Here is a 17,697-nt window from a genome sequence, read left to right as displayed (position 1 = left end):
ATGTGGTTACCTGTGTGACTTCATAATTTCTTCAGAATGAACACAGGTACCCTGGATCAGCTCTGAAATAATGATTACCTTTTAATTGACCTCAACATAATTGAATTTGTGGCCAAGAGTATTTAGACCATACATTTTCCATGTTCACTTTGATATGACCATACTGGTATCAATGCCCCACATCTTTTTAATATACTGGTTATCATGTGGGGTTACTAATAAAAACAAATAATTATAAGTATTATTGGTCAATTGCTTCATTTTATAATGTTATATCCAAATTGTAGACATGTCCATTGTCTAATACCCATAATTCACATTCCTTCTTAACAATTTTTTAAAAATATGAATGACCAAATGGCAAAATTAATATAGTGGTCAGGCTTTAAATAGAACATGCAAAAAACACAGACTGCAAGCAACTGGGAGGGACAGATGGATAAACAAATTGATTGATAAATGAAAGATGAATGAAGAGATAAAAGCTTTAAACAATGGGATACAGAAAAAAACCTCCAGAAGTAAAAATACTTTCACATGTGGTACTCTATTTACTTTTTCTATTCTTATCCAGACCTGGAATTCCATATTTCCACTTTCCAGACAGCAACAAAAATCTGTGCATTTTAAATTTTTTATTAGCTTTTCTAAAAAAACAAGCAAAAAAAAACATACCGTCAACCAGATAAATTCATCCAACACATTGAAACTTCCAACTTGTTTTGGAAGTTTGACGAAATGAAAAAATCAAAAATGGCAGAAATGTGAAAATGATTTCTGAGCAAACAAATGATTCAAAGTTAAATATTTTCATCAGACAGAGTTTATTTTTCATCCAAATCCAAAACCAAAATCTGGTGTAGCAATGTTATAGCATGAAAATGTACTTGTGTAGCTCTTTATCTCATCCAGAAGAATCCATAGTGCTTTATACTATATTCAGTTATTCACACATTCACATGTTGATGGTACTAAGCTACATTGTAGCCACAGCAGAGTGATGGAGGGTTCTCTGACCACAACTATCAGGCAAGGCGGGTGAAGTGTCGAACCAGTAACAGGGGTTTGAACCAGCAACCCATATGTTACACGACAGACTACCACCTCCTGAGCCACCGTCACAAATTTAGTTTTGGAGTTTTCCATCTGGTGTGCATAATCTTATTTGATAGGTTAGTGGTATCAGCATAAAAACATTACCAACATAATACTCAAGCTTACTGTTGTTCATTGGGTTAGAAAAGTCAAACTTAAAATTCAAAACAAACAATTGTTTGTATGTTTCTTTTTTTCTTCACAGTTTTTGGCAAAGTGCTTTTTAATGTGACAAAACGTCACATGTTGAAACTATCAACAAGGATTCAAGTAAAAAGATAATTTGCTTACAGCACATAAGAAGGGTAGGGGCTGCACAGTGGCGCAGTTGGTAGCACTGTTGCCTTGCAGCAAGAAGGTCCGGGGTCTTTCTGCATGGAGTTTGCATGTTCTCCCTGTGCATGCGTGGGTTCTCTCTGGGTACTCCGGCTTCCTCACACAGTCAAAAAACATGACTGGTAGGTTAATTGGTCTCTCTAAATTCTCCCTAGGTGTGAGTGCGTGTGAATGGTTGTTTGTCCTGTCTGTCTCTGTGTTGCCCTGCGACAGACTGGCGACCTGTCCAGGGTGAACCCCGCCTCTCGAACGTTAGCTGGAGATAGACACCAGCTGACCTGACCCCACTAGGGATGAGGGTGTTAGAAAATGGATAGATGGACATAAGAAGGGTTTCCTGATCTACAACTAGTTTAAATTCAATTAAAAAATACACTACTTATCTCAAAATGGATAAAAAAAATTGAATTAAATATTATATTTTTTTTCTTTTGCACAATTTTTTCTAAAAGACAGATTTAACTGGAACAGACAAAGTTGTCTCCATTTTTGATATATAATCAGAAATCAAAGGTTGTTTTGAACGTGGCTATTATTGAACAAATACTGTGCTTCCGTAGCTAGCTATTGTAGTTAATAAATTCACATAGAGTGCTGTACAAAAAAAATTTCAAGTCAATGTATAAAATATTCATGTGCCTGAACATCTTGATTAAATGATGTGAGACATTTAACTCTTTGTGTAGCTCTCCTGACTCACAAATCGAGGGAGGTTAGCCCACATGGTTGTTTCTTCACTTTTTGGTCTCGACGTTTTAGTGTCACTTTGGGGGGAAGAATCCCTTTGCAGAATAGCAGCCTTCATGTTTGTTAGGATCCCAGTTTCTAACAGCATCACAGACAAGATGAGTACTGAATGTCCACAAATGGGTCCATCAGGACCGGCTCTTAGCACTCAGGATGTAGAGTCCCTGCGTTCCCTCCGCTGGTCCAAACACTGTAGAGCTCTACAGAGACAGACGCATATGTTGATTTGAAAAGGTTGGTAACCAACAAAAACCCTTGAAATGAAGAAAAAATACAAGGTTCCTATACACCCTCTATGCCAAAATTCAATACAGCATAATGGCATGGATGGATAACAAAGGGATAATTTAGAAAAAGATGGATAGATTGTTGGATGGATCTTGGAAAACTGGATGGATGATGCTCAAATCGTTGGATGTAGGAATAACGTAAAAACAGATGACTGCATACCAGGAACCCTGCAGTAAAAACAGAAAACTCACCCAATTATTGCAGTAGGAATGAGGAGGATGATGGCAGCAAACAGGAACGAGAAGCCCTTCATGAAATGCAGAGTGGCTGGATAGATGGAGTTAAAGAGGCTGCTGCCCACAAGGAAACACAAGCTCTCCACACAGGCAACGCAGGCGAACAAGGCCCCTGAGAGACAGAAAGAGTTTATTAACTGAAACCAATGTGAAGCACCTGAAGGTTGGCTGTACTACTCATCCTCTTATCTCCCAGAGCGCGCTCTCAGGGTTAAACATCTGTAAAACTAAAACACCACATGCAGAGGACTAGAAGCTTGCTGACCTTGTTCTGATGGGTCAACCAACTTGGAGAGCTTTGACCTGAGGACGGGAGTGGAAGCCATGAAGAGGAAACACAGGCCGTAACCTGGACAGAAAAACCAAATGCAAGATAATCTTCAGCTTCAGGCAAGTTTCAGCTCGTCACTTCCGGTAATGTTGATGATTGTGGCCAAGAACAGTTTGAGAGATTTCAGAATAGAAATAGTTTAGTTTTTAATTCAATCAATCAATCAATCAAATTTTATTTGTATAGCACATTTCAGCAGCAAGGCATTCCAAAGTGCTTTACATCATATCAAACACAGAAACACAATGCAACATAGAATCAAAAATCAAAACACGATATCAATAAATTTGTAATTGATTACGTTTCAAATACAATCCTAAACAGGATGTTAGTCGAGTTTGCATCCATAAAAGGTTTACATGTTACACTCCTACTGTGTTATATGGAACAAAATACCTATTGCTATTTTTATTCCAATTGACAGTTTTGCAGGGATTATTAAAGGAATATGGTCCCGTGAGTCATTTTCATAAAACTGGCCAAGAACTAAGAGCGAGAGTCAAGAAATATCCTGAAAATATGAGCATGTCAGCACCTGCCTCCATAACCAGTGGTGCTAAGCTGATTTTTATCAGACATCTTTAAGGCCATGAAACGTTTAAGACCTGAATAGAAATGTACCAGTATGACAAATTGCCTCAGTACCAATATCTGATATTAATATCGCTGTTACGGCTGATAACCAATGATTACGGATATTCCATACGTTTCTCTACTCTTTTGACACTAAGAAAAAAATGATCACACCGACCGCTGACACTGTTTTTAGTTACTAATTACTAGTTAGTTACTCCTGTAGCTGACACTGATGATAATGCTGATATATTGTAAAAACTGTTTTCTTTTTTCTCTTTTCTTACATAACATCAAGGACAACATGACTCATCACAAAAGGAAATCACCACATGCAATATAAATAAATAAAGCAATAAATAAATAAAAAAAAGAAAAGGTGTAGTTAAAAAAATACAGATAAACTGCATAAACCAACATAGAACAAAATAAATGCACCGAGTGTATAAAACTATGGACAGATTAAAATATTTCGATTTCGAATGTTCCAGGATCGGCCACCAATATGTATAAAACTTCTGAGTTACCACACACTCCCTATCTTCAATATGAGGAACCTCTATGAATTCCTGTAGCCAGACAATGAATTGAGGAGACGAGTCGGGAAAACTGTTTTTCTTATTTCAAATTTAAATCCTCTAAAATTAACTCAGTGACACATATCTTGAGAAACTGCTTAAGACTTTCTGAAGCTTCTCACCTGTGAACATAAGCTGGGTGGTATCCGCCACAGAGAAGACCACCAGCCCAGTAATGTTCGACACAAGGCCCACCAGAGCCACCCAGGAGTCCTGCAGGCAGCGCTGCATGGTCTTCAGCCCCAGCAGGCTGCTCAGGTAGGCCAGGTTCTGAGCGGCCGACCCGTAGCCAATCAGAGCCGAGTCCCAGCACAGCGGGGAGCTCAGCTCGTACAGCACGTACAGCTCTCTGGTGCCGAAGTGAACGGCCACCACCAGGAAGAAGCAGAGCGTGTAGAGCCACAGCTTGCCCCTGTGAAGCAGCGCTCCGCCGCCTTCGCCGCTGATGCCTCCTGTGGAGTAGAGGCGCCAGACGGCTTTATAGTGGCGAGCGGAGAGGAGCCTAGCGCTCGGGTCCGGACGGACGGACTCTCGGATGAACAGGTAGGCGTAGAGAGCTGAGGCCAAGTTGGTGGCCAGGACCAGCCAGAACGGGTTGATGTAACTGCAAAAAAAAAAAAACATAGTTTATAGAGGCGATATTTTTTTTGTTTTTACAGCAGAAGTGCACACAGAAAACATTTCTCACCAGTTTTCTGCTAATGGGTGGCAGAAAACTGATGGTGGCTAAGCATTTTACTGAGGATCGTTTGTTCTTATGGTTCTCAACACACACAGAAGCACAACCAGAGGTGGATTCAGAGCTCAGAAAAATAAATCAGTCACCTATAAAGTTAGTAGTGAATATGTGGTATTATGCTATTTAATTAAAGTGTATATCAGGGCTGGACAATATGACTGAAAAACGTATTAGGATATATGCATTTCACATCAGTTGATAGCAATAACTTTGTTTCAAATATCAGAAATACTGCCCAACGTTTGATGTGACCTTCCTTGTTTTATCTTGAGATGTTGATCCCATTCTTGGAAATGTGAGTAGCATAGAAAACGATCAATTTTCGCAATTCATGCTCGTTTCAACTGTTTACCGAAAATGAAAGTAGGCATCCAAGTTCACTTCCCATTCCCATTGTTTTTACTCAATATATAGTCATTTGTTAGATCTTGAAATTAGTTGCGTTTTCTGAGGAAAATATCACAACAACCACAAATTAGTGAATATGAACTCAAAATAATCTGGTATTTTCTTGGGGGTGTGATGACTTTTCCAGGAGGGAACTATTGTAACCGCTGTTTCTCACCCTTGTGCCCGCCGCCACTGGCCTCCTATGATGCTGGCCAACATCCCTGAAATGCCCAGACAAGCTTCCAGAACCGCCACCCTGAAGGTGCGGGACCTCCTGTCGCTGATGTCCGCCACGTAGGAAAAGCAGCCGGCCAGAACGGCGTTGAAATCTCCTGAGAGGCCACTGAGCAGCCGGCCCACCAGAAAGTAAACCACGGGCAGCTTGAGGTACATCACCACGAGGTAGACCACGGCCTGTAGCGCCAGGCCGAAGTTGGGGAGGATGAGGACGGTTCTGCGACCTGCTACATCGCTCCAAGAGCCCAGGAGAGGGACAACCACGAGCCCGACAGAAAAACCCCCAAGGCTGATGTACAGGTTCCAGTGAGCTGTCAGAGTTTCAACTTCCTGAACAGAAACAAATAGATGAACAGAATGAAAGCTTCCTGCCTTTTACTGCAACTTGATTTCTTAATTAATCTAATTGAATGCTATAATATCCTGTTTCTTGAGTAAAACGGATGAACTTTTCACGTTTTGAGCATGCTCAGCAAATTCCTCTCAGTTGCAACATGTGATGCTGTTCCTACTTTCTGAGTCACTTTAACTCTTTAATTACACATGCTCAAAAGCAATAAACTGATATTCACAAATACTGACCTAAATATAGACCTTTTCTTTTTTTTTAACATTTCATCAGTTGGTCAAATACAAAAAAAATCTGAATGATTTCTTTTCTTTTTCGTTGAATGCGTCAAAACTGAAAACTTCCCTCTTTTTTGTCACTAAACGCAGCAAAAACAAACATGTCATTTTGTGCACTTTGCCTTACGAGTTTAGTATAAATTAACCTCAGGGATTCCTCGGGACATTTAACATTTAATAGTCAATTTTTGTTGCATATTTTATTCTTAAATTAAAAAGACATTAGTGAAAAAGAGCTTGTATGTGTTGTAGAAACAAACAGGTTTGAGCTCAGATCAAACAGAATGTGTCAGTAATATTTAGTTCTAAATTAACATTCGAAATCTGAAAATACCGTATTTTGTTTTCTACACTAAATCCATTTGTGGAGATTAAGCTAGGAAAATTCAAGACTGTGTTGCATCCATTTATGAAGAAATAACTCCTGGATGCTGAATTTTATTGGAAGTGAAGAGATCATGCCACTTAATAGAAGTAATAATTAAAAAAAAATTATTTGTATAACTTATTTGAAGCATGATTTTTGTGAAATCTTATGATAATTATATATTTATAAAAAATGTACAATGTTAATAATAATTACATATATAAATATAATTAGAATATATTAGCTGTGATTAAAATAATTAAATATGTTTTATAAGAAATACGACATTTGACTTACAAAATCATTTTTGAGGGGTTTACAATAATATTGATGATCATGACAAGGATCGTTATTGAATATTATTATATTCACAACGTCATAACTTAGCATTCCCATAAACGCTAATGATGCCAATTATAATACATTAGTTATAAATTAATAATTTTATTTGACAGAATATTATTTTTTCTACACATTTACAATAATTATATTTTAAATATAGTCTTTAATTCAGTTTAAATAAATAATGATGTATTGTACAAAGCCACCTGTAAGTCTACTGACAGTTCTACTTTACATCTCACTCACTTTATATCTAAATACAACACATTTTACACACAATATGAAGTTTAATATGAAGTTTGATCAAGTATTTTATTATTTATGTGAAACTAAAGAGTTATTTTGCTTTCTTTTTCATACGCGTGAACCTACAGATCCCAAAGCAACAGTACTGATGGTAAAGTTTTCAGCCGGTGACCTTTTGCAGCGGGTCCGGGTCCACTGAGCTATTGCTGCACCCAGACCTCCTGGAGCCATTGTAGCCGAGGTCCTCACTAATTCGGTCCCACAGGTACTGCGTGGTCAGAGGGGCCTGGAGAGCCAGGGAGAACATGGAGAGGAAAAGCACCGGCTCCACGGACACCGGGACGGGGCACCGGCACGACGGCGGCACAGAGGTGGTGGCGGTCGGTAGACCTGCTTCGTCTTTGCGGTCCTCAGAATCGGACAGCTGGTCATCCGTCGACGAGGCGCCGAGGAGGTCTTCGGGTAGGATCGCTGCCGTGTCCGGCTCGTCCATGTCGAACCTACTGCGTTGAAGTTGTATGCTATAAAAACACTTTTTACAGAGGTAAAACCATAAAGTTACTGCGGTGACATAACTAGCATAAGGAGCTAAAGCTCAACGCTCTGGAGCTAAAGGAGCTAACGTTCAATTTCATAGATGCGTTTAAAAGTGGGGAGTTAGCACCCTCTAGTGTAGGAATACTGGCACTACATCATTAAAAACACGAATTGAAAGGAAACTAATACACATTTAGAGTAAAAAATAAATAAGAAAAATCCAAAAAGGGCTTCTGTAGCATTATGGTGGTGTAGGCAAGGAACTGGTACAAGTTGGTAATGGATAATGCCAAATACAGGGCAATCCTTAACAAAAAAAAAAACAACAAACAAAAAAAAACTGTTAGAGGCTATGAAAGACTTCAAGTAAGATAAACCTAAATATACAGTCAGAGCTGTGTGGCAAATTTGAAAAATGATGTTCAGATCCATCCAGCAAGTTCATCCAGGCAGACTGATCTTAAGCTATTAAAAAAAAAACAAAAAAATACAATGGGTAAAATTCTCAAGCTCTAGATGTGCAAATATGGTAAAGTTGCAGCTGTGAAAGGTGGGTCTATGAAGTAACTGTGTAGACCAAGAATGAAAGAAATCAGAATGGGATAAATACAAATGCACCCCACACTTAAAAAAAAAGAAAGGAAGTCATGTGTCCAGTTTCCTCTGTTTCATAGCTTTGGACTTATTTGTGTGGGTTTAATCACATTAAATCACAATTAAGCTTGTGACAGTAAGTGACAAAATGTAGTTATTTCTTAAGATTTACATGAACTCTAGGGGTTTCTTTTATATATGTGAAAACAGACGTACAGTGTTTATACAGTATGTCTCCCTGTGTGTTTTTATTTAAACACGTTTGTCTGGTTTTTTTTTAACAGGGATGTTTTTAAGTGAACTATCACTTTCATCTTCAGATCAAGTACTGTCACATCTAATTAAAGTATCTAAAAATAACAACCAGCTCTTTCTGTTGCCTATAATTATGAGGGTGGGTGATCTGGTTAGTCAACATTGCAGCTGCACTTAGACGTTTATCTGAAATGGGATCTTTGCTCCTCCACTGTTCTTTTTCTGTTCACAAAAATTACTAGGTTACACTGGATGGTGATGGTGGAGTATTGAAAAAAAATGTATCAAATTTGTATTACTTTCACAAAAATGTCTTAATAGATTATGTAACTCTGTGACAGCATGTTTGGCGAGATGGACCATTGTTTAAGTTCTAACAATGATTATGTTTTATAGACATTATTAAAATTGCATAATTTTTTTCTTTTATTCCCATGGTTTCATACATAATAATTAGCTAGTGGACCATTTGTTTCAATTTCTTAAAATCTACTATTGTTTTTTTTCTTTTGCAGTTTTTACACGGCTGTCCTTCTCATTCTTAAAACCAGTCTTTTGTGAAACATTTGAACTCTCCGATCCCGGCCTGGCCTCTTTCTGCGTACGTGGGTCCTCTCTGGGTATTCCTCCCAAAGTCCAAAAACATGACTACCTTATTAGTGGGGAACCCTTCTGATCATGCACTGAGGAGGAGCTTGTGGAAGAAGGCCGTATTCGATAGATAGGTGACCTGTCCAGGGTGTACCTGTCCGTTTCTCCCAATGACCCCTGGAGACGGGCATCAGCCTTCAGGCAACCTTGCATGGATAACTGGGCATAGATGAAGGATGATTCTAATCACTGGAAATCATATTGTAATTTTAAGTTATCCAACCATTTGAATACATGTTGCATTAAACATAATGAAATTTTCCTCATGCTTCTATATTTCAAATTGGTTTCCTAAAATAATAAAGGTTTTAGAGAAACAAAAAGATTAAGTACAACTACATTTTCATCTGGAGACAAATTTGAAAAACATAAAATACTTAGTTATATTTGGTAATCAAAAAGGATCAAAGACATTGCTCTGGGAGCATATTTGTTGCTCTGCTTTCATCAGTGAGCCTTTGCAACCCGTAATCTTGGACCAATGTCAGTGGGATGATGTACAGAAGCTAAATCACATTTATTTGATCAAAGACTGAAATCTTTGCCTGTTTTAGCTCAACTCGTTTCATGGTAATGTATGATTCCTCTGAACAAACTAATGCATAAAGCTGTAGGAATGAATGTGAAGTAAAATGTGTCTTTTATTTATATAAAACAGAGTCAAATGTGCAATGCAATAATTACGCTAAACAAAAAGACGCCCTGCTTATGCACTGCAACGTTGTTGTGTGCTACTAATGATGTATGAAGCATGAAATTATAGAGACAACTTTAAGTGTCCATTGTCATATAACTAGAAAAAAAGCAATAGAGTCAAACGTAAACCAAACACTGATGCAATTTTGCGGTCCAAACACCTACATGCAATCTGTAGAAACCAACCTGGAAATGTAATCACTTCACCTTCTTCCTCTTCTTATGAGTCAACACAAGCAACAGCTTCTGTTAGGCTAAAGGTCCATTAGGCAAAGCAGCAGGTGTAGGCAAGTTCTTATCAAGGGTCAGGTTTCATAGGAGAAACAAACCCTCGTGAAAAAAATGCAAATATTAAACCACTTTATCTAGAAACGGTCAAAACGGCTTTAATGAATGTAAATTTGGAGAATAGCTGGTCGTACATCATCCCCCCTCACAAAATCATCTTTAAATTTATGATACCAAATGACTTAAAATGTTGAATTTGCTGGTGTGTGGCCCAAAAGCAACACCCTGTGCACCACATCCACAATGGAACATGGTGGTGTCAGCATCATGCTGTGGTGATGCGCTTTGTCCCGACAGGAACAGGAAAACTGGTCAGAGTTGTCACGGAAACGAAAACGAAAAACGCAGTCTGGGGAGAAAACCTGTGAGAGTATGCAAAAAATGTCAGACTGATGATCAGAGACAGATATCTCTGGAGTTAATCTAGATCTAAACATAACGTCTGTAGAAAAATGTAATCAGTAAAAACAATCTTGTTATATTTCAGGCAGGTTGGCATTGAAAACAAATGCACATCACACTTTTCATGTTTTCACCTCAGAAAAATGACTTCCTGTCCTTTCTACATAAAAGCATCACAGCACATCAACATGATATTCCCATCACTTCTTTTTCTCAATCCAGTTATGCTCTGCTTTGCTGTGGTCTGTCACAGAAAATCCAAATAAAATAACTTTATAGCATATAGTTGTTAGTCGGCAAAAATATCCATGCTTCCTCAAGGCAGTTTATGTTGTTATTGCAATAAATAATGTGATGACAGCTGTCTTATTTCACAGAAAATTACAGAGTTGGCAAGATCAGCTGAGCTAAAATTGGTTTGCCGGTAATGTTCACCTTGAGAAGAGGTGCAGAGAAGAGATGTTGGTTCATTTGTGGTTTGCCGGATAGCCTGCAGTCAGAAACTGCAAGTACGGGCTCCAGGACTTTATCCACACACACATTTCTGGTTATTACAACACCAGAATACAACCATTTTGATGAGCAAATGACGAAAGAACATTTGGTTCTTTCGCCCCACCTCTCACTCAACATGGAAGAAACACCAAAATCAAATTTGACACTTTTCCAGACTGTGTAGGAAACCTGTGAGATGCAAACCATCAAAAGTGCTAAGAATTATTTTCTGCTGGTAACTTTCAGAGTTCGTTCACGTTATATTTACAACTTGAAAAATCTGACCACTGATTACACACATACTGTATATACAGTGTATATATTCAAATTGAAATTGGCCCCCAAGAGAAATTCTTCTCAGGGCCTTATACAGTCTTGGTCTGACTGCATATACCACATAGATCAATGTAAGAAGACAGGAACTATGACAGTTTACCATATGTGTGGTTAATCGTCGCTGTGGAAAAGTTTCCTTCACATTTTAAGCATCTCTGCATGTGTAAAAGTGCAGTTTCCTGAACGACACTGCTACTCTGTAACACTCAAACCAACAGTCAGCAACTTTTGCTGTAACTGACAATTAATCTGGCTGATTCAGTGCTTTCTAGCAAACTTTATCCCAGCTCCTTCCTGAGCTGTAGCCTGATAGCCTTGAGATCAAGCCTCTACAGCATCCTGTGCTGTTTCTTGCATAAAATACGTTTATAGTGGTTTTTTCCTCCTTTGGTAAAATAAGTCAAGCCTGTCCTCTTACCTATCAGACTTAAGGTTTGGAGGTGAGTGGCAGTGTTTTGTACACAGAACAATGACATAATGATTAACACACACTTTAAACAGTGAGGTGCAGACTTCAAGGAGCCAACGTTCATTTGTCACGCTGTATTCATCTTACCCCTTCCCTATGGAGACTCAGAGATGATTCATAGACATCGTGAAGGAAAACTAGCGTTTCTGTTGTGTGTGTTTTAAAATAACCCCTTAAACTATTATTTAGATTGTTATATTTGTTTTCCAATTTGCAAAATTGTTGGTGAGGGCAGCTGAAACCAGCATCTGTCCTGCTTGTGTCTCCATTGAAGGTGATGTTCAGCACTTATTCTTTTGCAGATCTAACTTTTTGGATTAAAAAAACATTTTTTAAATAATTTCTGTGACTCTTCTTGTTTACAACACACACCATCACATGTGTGTTGTAAACACCTTGTCATGATTGATATTTTTGATACCTAGAGTAGGATTCTTTATCCTCTCTGCAAACTTTAAAGTCTAAATGAAACAAAATGTCAGGAAGATCCTACATGTCAGCTGAACATTACGTCAGATTGATCAGATTCACTTTAACTGATGGCTGGAGTGAACTCACAAAGACTAAGTGCCAAAACAGAATAGAAAGGAGCTGCATCAAAGTATAACCTTTATGGTGTATGTGCTTTTGCAATTAGGTTTTCTTTTTTGTCTCCTCTGACAGATTTATTTGCATTTCAGATAAAATGTGTTACATTAAAGATGGAAAGAGTTTAAATTATTTGTCATTTTGTACTTTTACTTCCCCCAAATCTGTCCCTGTAAAAGAGCGCATACATCTTTAGGACCCGCTGCGTGTCATTGGCTGTAACCGGGCAGAGACCAGGAAATCATTACAGGATTTCACCACAGGAGGCCTGGCCCAGTGGATGGCTTTGTGTGTTAATCCAAAGCTCGCTTATCTGTGCCAGTCAGCACAGCCTGGTGTATCCTTGAGCACCAGAACAAATTTTTATTATGAATAACACTCTCCTGCTTCTTCGCGGATGGATTTGAATGGAACCGTGCTGAGCTGGTTGCTCATGCTTTGACTAAATCAATTTCCATTCATTTAGTGAAATCATCCACCAGCCAGTCCACGCAGCGGATCAGAAGTTAATGCTTTTATGGACAAACATGTCATTTCTGTCTTGGATTTCCTTGTTTAAACCCTACATGATATGTAAACAAGGGATTATGAAAGCAAACGCCATTTATAGACTGAGATTGAGTGCCAGCTGCAAAAAAATGCTCCAGTTGCGTTTGGTGCGAAAAGACAGATGCATATTCTAATGTTAACTACAGTGGATGACTTGTGATGTTATGCGACAATTTCTCTCCGAAAGGCACAGAATCAACGTTGTTCCATGTCCTCGACATTTGTGAAGACAAGAGAGCAGCAGAGACGATCCAGGATTATCCAGAGACTGTGCAAATAAAAGTGGCCACTGACAGTTCTCTATCTGTACGTTCAAACTTATTAAAAACGAGAATAAGACGCATTCTGTTATTTTGGCAAAAGGCTAAAACTGTGTTTTTTAAATTAATAGTTCACATAAAAAGTAGGATTATAGTTTTCAATATGAGTTTCACTCCCACAATGAAAGATTCATTCATTTTAAGGTTGTTTTATACATCTTAATGGAGGATACCAGTAAATGTGTCCAGGACAATAGAGAGACAGCAAGTTAAAGGCTTCCCAGTTCATTTTACAGCTCAGCTGAAATCTCATTGTCATCGATAGGATTAGAAACATTCGTTCCTCGGCCATAGAGACAGAAGGCATTCCCCCCTCAAAGGGTCCAGAAGGGCAAAATCTAAACCAATAGCAGCTTAAATCTGTGTGATTTAAATATTTTACTGAGGTACCTAACCAAGGGTAATATCTCTTCTTTACATTGTTGCCTGGAGCAAAAACGTGATTAGAAAAAAATAAATAAATCTGGAACCGCAGGGCAAAGAGGTCAAAAGTATAAGTAGTTATGAAATCCAAACCATTTTCCTTTAATCCAGGGAACGTGCCTCAGGGAAAGAGAATAACGACACTGCTTGCAGGAATATCTATCACACTTTTTCGCAATAAATTGGCTCTTGCAGTTATGGAGATTCACAAAAGCACGTTGGATGCTTGCTATCAGAGGTAGGATATTTACGATTTGATGTTTCTTTTTTTTGCATAAACATTACGTAACATTGAGATCTGCTTTTCTGTTAGCCAAGCCCAGACCCATACCTGGGATGTTAAAATGATGTGCAGTTTTTCCACACACCTCTGCTTTTCATTTCAATATTTCTTCATTAAATGGTAATATACCATCTTGAGAGCCGTCATCAGAGGAGACAGCTGCACATTTTTATTTGAAATATCCTTGGGACAGGAAAAGTAATTATTAGCTTTATATAACCTCACCTCGAGCCAAAAAGAGTCAAGTATTCTGTGATGGCGCTCATTGCCTCAGGATACCTGAATATTTTCTTTAGACATTCATAAATTACTGTTTCAGAATGTTTACAGTGATTAATCTGACTTTTATTTTGAGCTGTTGAAGCAACCTTTTGATTTGAATGTAAAATTTTATAGGTTCAAAATCATCACAGTTATGAAGGTAATAAAAACAAAACATGTTGTAATGAATGTTTTTTTTAATGTACATACATTCTTGTTGAATTTTGCATCTAAGAGCTCTTTATAAGCATGGTGACAGATCAGACATACATCAAATAATAATAAAAAATGTTTTTAAGGCAGGGTTTATGATGAAAAGTGTTTAACAAATGTTTCCTACAGCTAGAATGATTCTGGTTCAAGTTTCTGTTGCATGTTCATTCACTTTTAGTTTGCTTAAAACACTGCTCTTTTTAATATATACTGTATATCTACAGTATATATACCATACGTTGAGTAAACAATATAATTTTTTCTTATTTTGAGCACATAAAGTTTCATATCAGGATTGTAACTTACACAAACATATTGTCATTTCGAACGTGCAAACAAAACATTTGAGCATTTATTCCAGTCAGTGCAAGTGAATAGAGATAATATTTGTTAGTCTTTCAGTTTGTGATTATGAGACACTATCCTGCATAAATCACATCTTTCAGTTTTCTCGCTTTATCAAATCCTCTTTTATTGATAATTTATTAAGAAAGAAATTCAGATAAAATAATGTCAAATGTACTTGCTAGATTGGTTCATAAATAATACAACACTACATTTCTGTTTTTATAAAAACATAACTCCACCTTATTGTTTATATAAAAAAAATAATAATAATAATGTCATACACACAGGATCAGTTTTGGAAAGTATTCATCCACATGAATACACCTGAGCGTTGGGGTCAGTGTTGCACAATGCTAAAACTTTTGTCAGCCAATCAGAATCCTTCAAAACAACTAGGACTTCCTGTTGGGAATTAAATATGGCTCCAAATATGTGGATATTTTGGCACATTATTTGTTACGTGCTGTAACATGTGGGACCCCAAACTTCACATTCCCCTAATATGTGTGGACTAGGCCTGAAACTCTCTGGTATCTTTCTAGTTTTGTAAGCATTTTTAAAAAAACTTCTTTCTACTTGTTATAAAATGTTGAATCATCATCTGGTCACCATAAATTTTGATTTAGCTCTGAAGCTATCTAAATAATAACAATGTTTCTTCTTACTGGAAGCGACATTAACGTTTTGGAGAGGCAAACTGGTCAACAATTAATTATAAGAAGAGTTTGAGTGTTGTGATGCCAATAAATATAGCAACTGTTTTTATTATTATTTTCAATAAGCCAGTTTTCAATGAAATGCAGACAACATGCAAAATGTTTAATAATTGTTTTGATATCTTTGAAGAGACACTTTTTGCATTGCAACCAAAACCAAATTCCTTGGTTGAATGATGACAATTTAACATATTTTGCCAGGGATATGAATAATCTTGGGCTTAATTTCACATTCCCACCGTTCTATTCTCTCTTTCCAGTGCAGTCGCAGCAGGGCAGTTAGAGCATGCAAATGCTCCCGTCTTCACTAATGGTTAATTGTGTACTCTGGGTGCAGAAAACACCAAACCAGTGCCCGTCACTCCTATTTTCCACGAGTGGAGCAACCAGGTCAAAATTTAGTTGAGACGATGATGATTTGCATGTAACAGAAAATAAATCCCGCCCACAGATAGGAAGGAACCTGCGACTGTGCCTTGATGTTTTTGTTATTTATCTTATGACGAACAGAAATGGATTAAGTCCAAGTATTTAATCTGTTACAGGTTTCTTAACAGTATTAACGTGTAAAGCTGCTATCATACTTTAACAAGCCTGATAGTTTCATCGTGTGTCAATTTTTGAAAAACAAAACACAAACATTATATAAGTTTGAGAATGAAATGACCTTTCATAGGACAGTAAGATTTGGACTGATTATCCCCCCGTGGAATCGCTTTGTACTTCACACCCTACTCAAGAACTGCTACCTCGGCAGAACGAGCCGTCGGCTGCAGCTTCGCTCTGCAGAGGGTTTGCACTGTAACACAAGAGTTTATTCTATCTGAAATTAATCCCCTGTCTCTCTCTGTCATTCTGCCTCACCCTCTTGAGTCAGGATGAGGTTTGTTTAAGGTATAGCTAAGAGCTAGGGCTGCTGAAATTCCTGGTTCATTTGGAGGATAGGATAAGAATCTACCTGTTGTGGCACAGCTCTGTTCGCTGCCTCAAATGATTCTCTACCTTCTCTACTCCTGAAGTTCAGTGTACAATTCAAGTTTAAGCAAAGTTCCCCATGGTCAGTATCTCAATATTTGACGGAAACATACTCCACATCTGGCTCCAGGTCAGATGTGGAGCCAGATGTAGATCCTGTGGTAAACTGCACTGTTTTATGTCTGAACCAGTCCAGTGTGAAATGACACGTATTTCAAATCATCTGCGGTTTAAAATAGGTGGGAAGAGGGCCCTCCCTGATAGGTACAAATTAGTCCATGGTTAGAACAAAACCTAGAGCAGACAAAACAACAACTTTAAGACACCCCTCAAGTGGATCCAAACTAATCTGTGGTTAATGCAAAACATCCCCCAGGGGTTGGCTGCACTGTAACCAACAGGTAAAAGTACGACATGGTGAAGAGGTGGAATGACCAGCAGCCACACTTTCTGCAAAACATGAAAACTAAAGCATGCAGATTGATTTTTTCTGTTTCACGCCGAATTCTTTCTAGTGCTGCACCTGGAGTTTTGCATGTACTCTTTCACCCTTTGAGTCCCCAAATGATCTTGCTCGTGTTTTTTTCTGTGCGTGTTCATTTGAATACTCAACAGTAATGTGAAACCAGATCACATTTATGTCAGCCTGTGCCATAGGCATGCTCGGAAAGCAGGGCAAGGCGCCCGCTCTTTGCCAGTGGCTATGATCGCTGGTGTATCTTGTGTCCCATTTCAGACAGGTAACCATTCAGTGTAAAGAAAGACTGATGAAGGGGAGGAAAAGAGCACTGGGAGCTGCCAGTGGCTGAACCTGGAGATCTTTGGGAACCTGTTGCAACAAGTTTTTCCTTTTGTATATCTTATGGCTGGACTAGCCTGGACGAGTGCCAGAAACACACACACACGCACACAACCACACACACACACTCAGCGAGAGGATGATATTATGAGCTGCCAAAAACTGAAACCAACCCATCAACTATTTCCATACACATTTAGTCAGTCAATCTGATCAAAGTTGCTCAGTGTCAGGGCGAAGGCTTAGAGAGGAGCGCAGATCCGGAAGGAAAATGGACTCAGCAAAGACTACAGGTCTGCTAGAAAAAATCTGATGCAAAATAAAAACAGGAACACAGAGCAGCTGTTGAATTCACAAGTTAGGT

General features: G+C 38.3%; 2 protein-coding genes across 4 annotated transcripts in view; one reads left to right on the top strand and one right to left on the bottom strand.

Annotated features, from left to right (window-relative positions):
- Nucleotides 1-1,676: 1,676 nt before the first annotated feature.
- On the bottom strand, nt 1,677-7,778 carry slc46a1 (solute carrier family 46 member 1). The gene is made up of 6 exons (XM_005801062.3): nt 7,308-7,778; nt 5,492-5,883; nt 4,310-4,791; nt 2,971-3,054; nt 2,661-2,817; nt 1,677-2,378 (listed from the first exon to the last, which is right to left on the bottom strand). Exons 1-6 carry the CDS (start codon nt 7,626-7,628, stop codon nt 2,327-2,329), a joined length of 1,488 nt encoding a protein of 495 aa, XP_005801119.1. The 5' UTR covers nt 7,629-7,778; the 3' UTR covers nt 1,677-2,326.
- The window catches only part of foxn1 (forkhead box N1), a 32,700-nt gene continuing 22,518 nt past the window's right edge, over nt 7,516-17,697 (top strand). For 2 of the 3 annotated variants that reach the window (XM_023351515.1, XM_023351514.1), the window contains exon 1: nt 17,572-17,695. In XM_023351515.1, coding sequence (XP_023207283.1) covers nt 17,646-17,695 — 50 coding nt within the window. In that variant the 5' untranslated portion in view covers nt 17,572-17,645. Of the gene's footprint in view, nt 7,598-17,571; nt 17,696-17,697 lie in introns of those variants that run through there. The other variant, XM_023351516.1, reaches the window with a different exon arrangement.

Source organism: Xiphophorus maculatus, chromosome 18 (genome assembly GCF_002775205.1).
Source record: "Xiphophorus maculatus strain JP 163 A chromosome 18, X_maculatus-5.0-male, whole genome shotgun sequence".
NCBI lineage: Eukaryota > Metazoa > Chordata > Actinopteri > Cyprinodontiformes > Poeciliidae > Xiphophorus > Xiphophorus maculatus.
The sequence above is the reverse complement of the archived record's forward strand: the minus strand, read 5'-3'. Positions and strand labels throughout refer to the sequence as shown.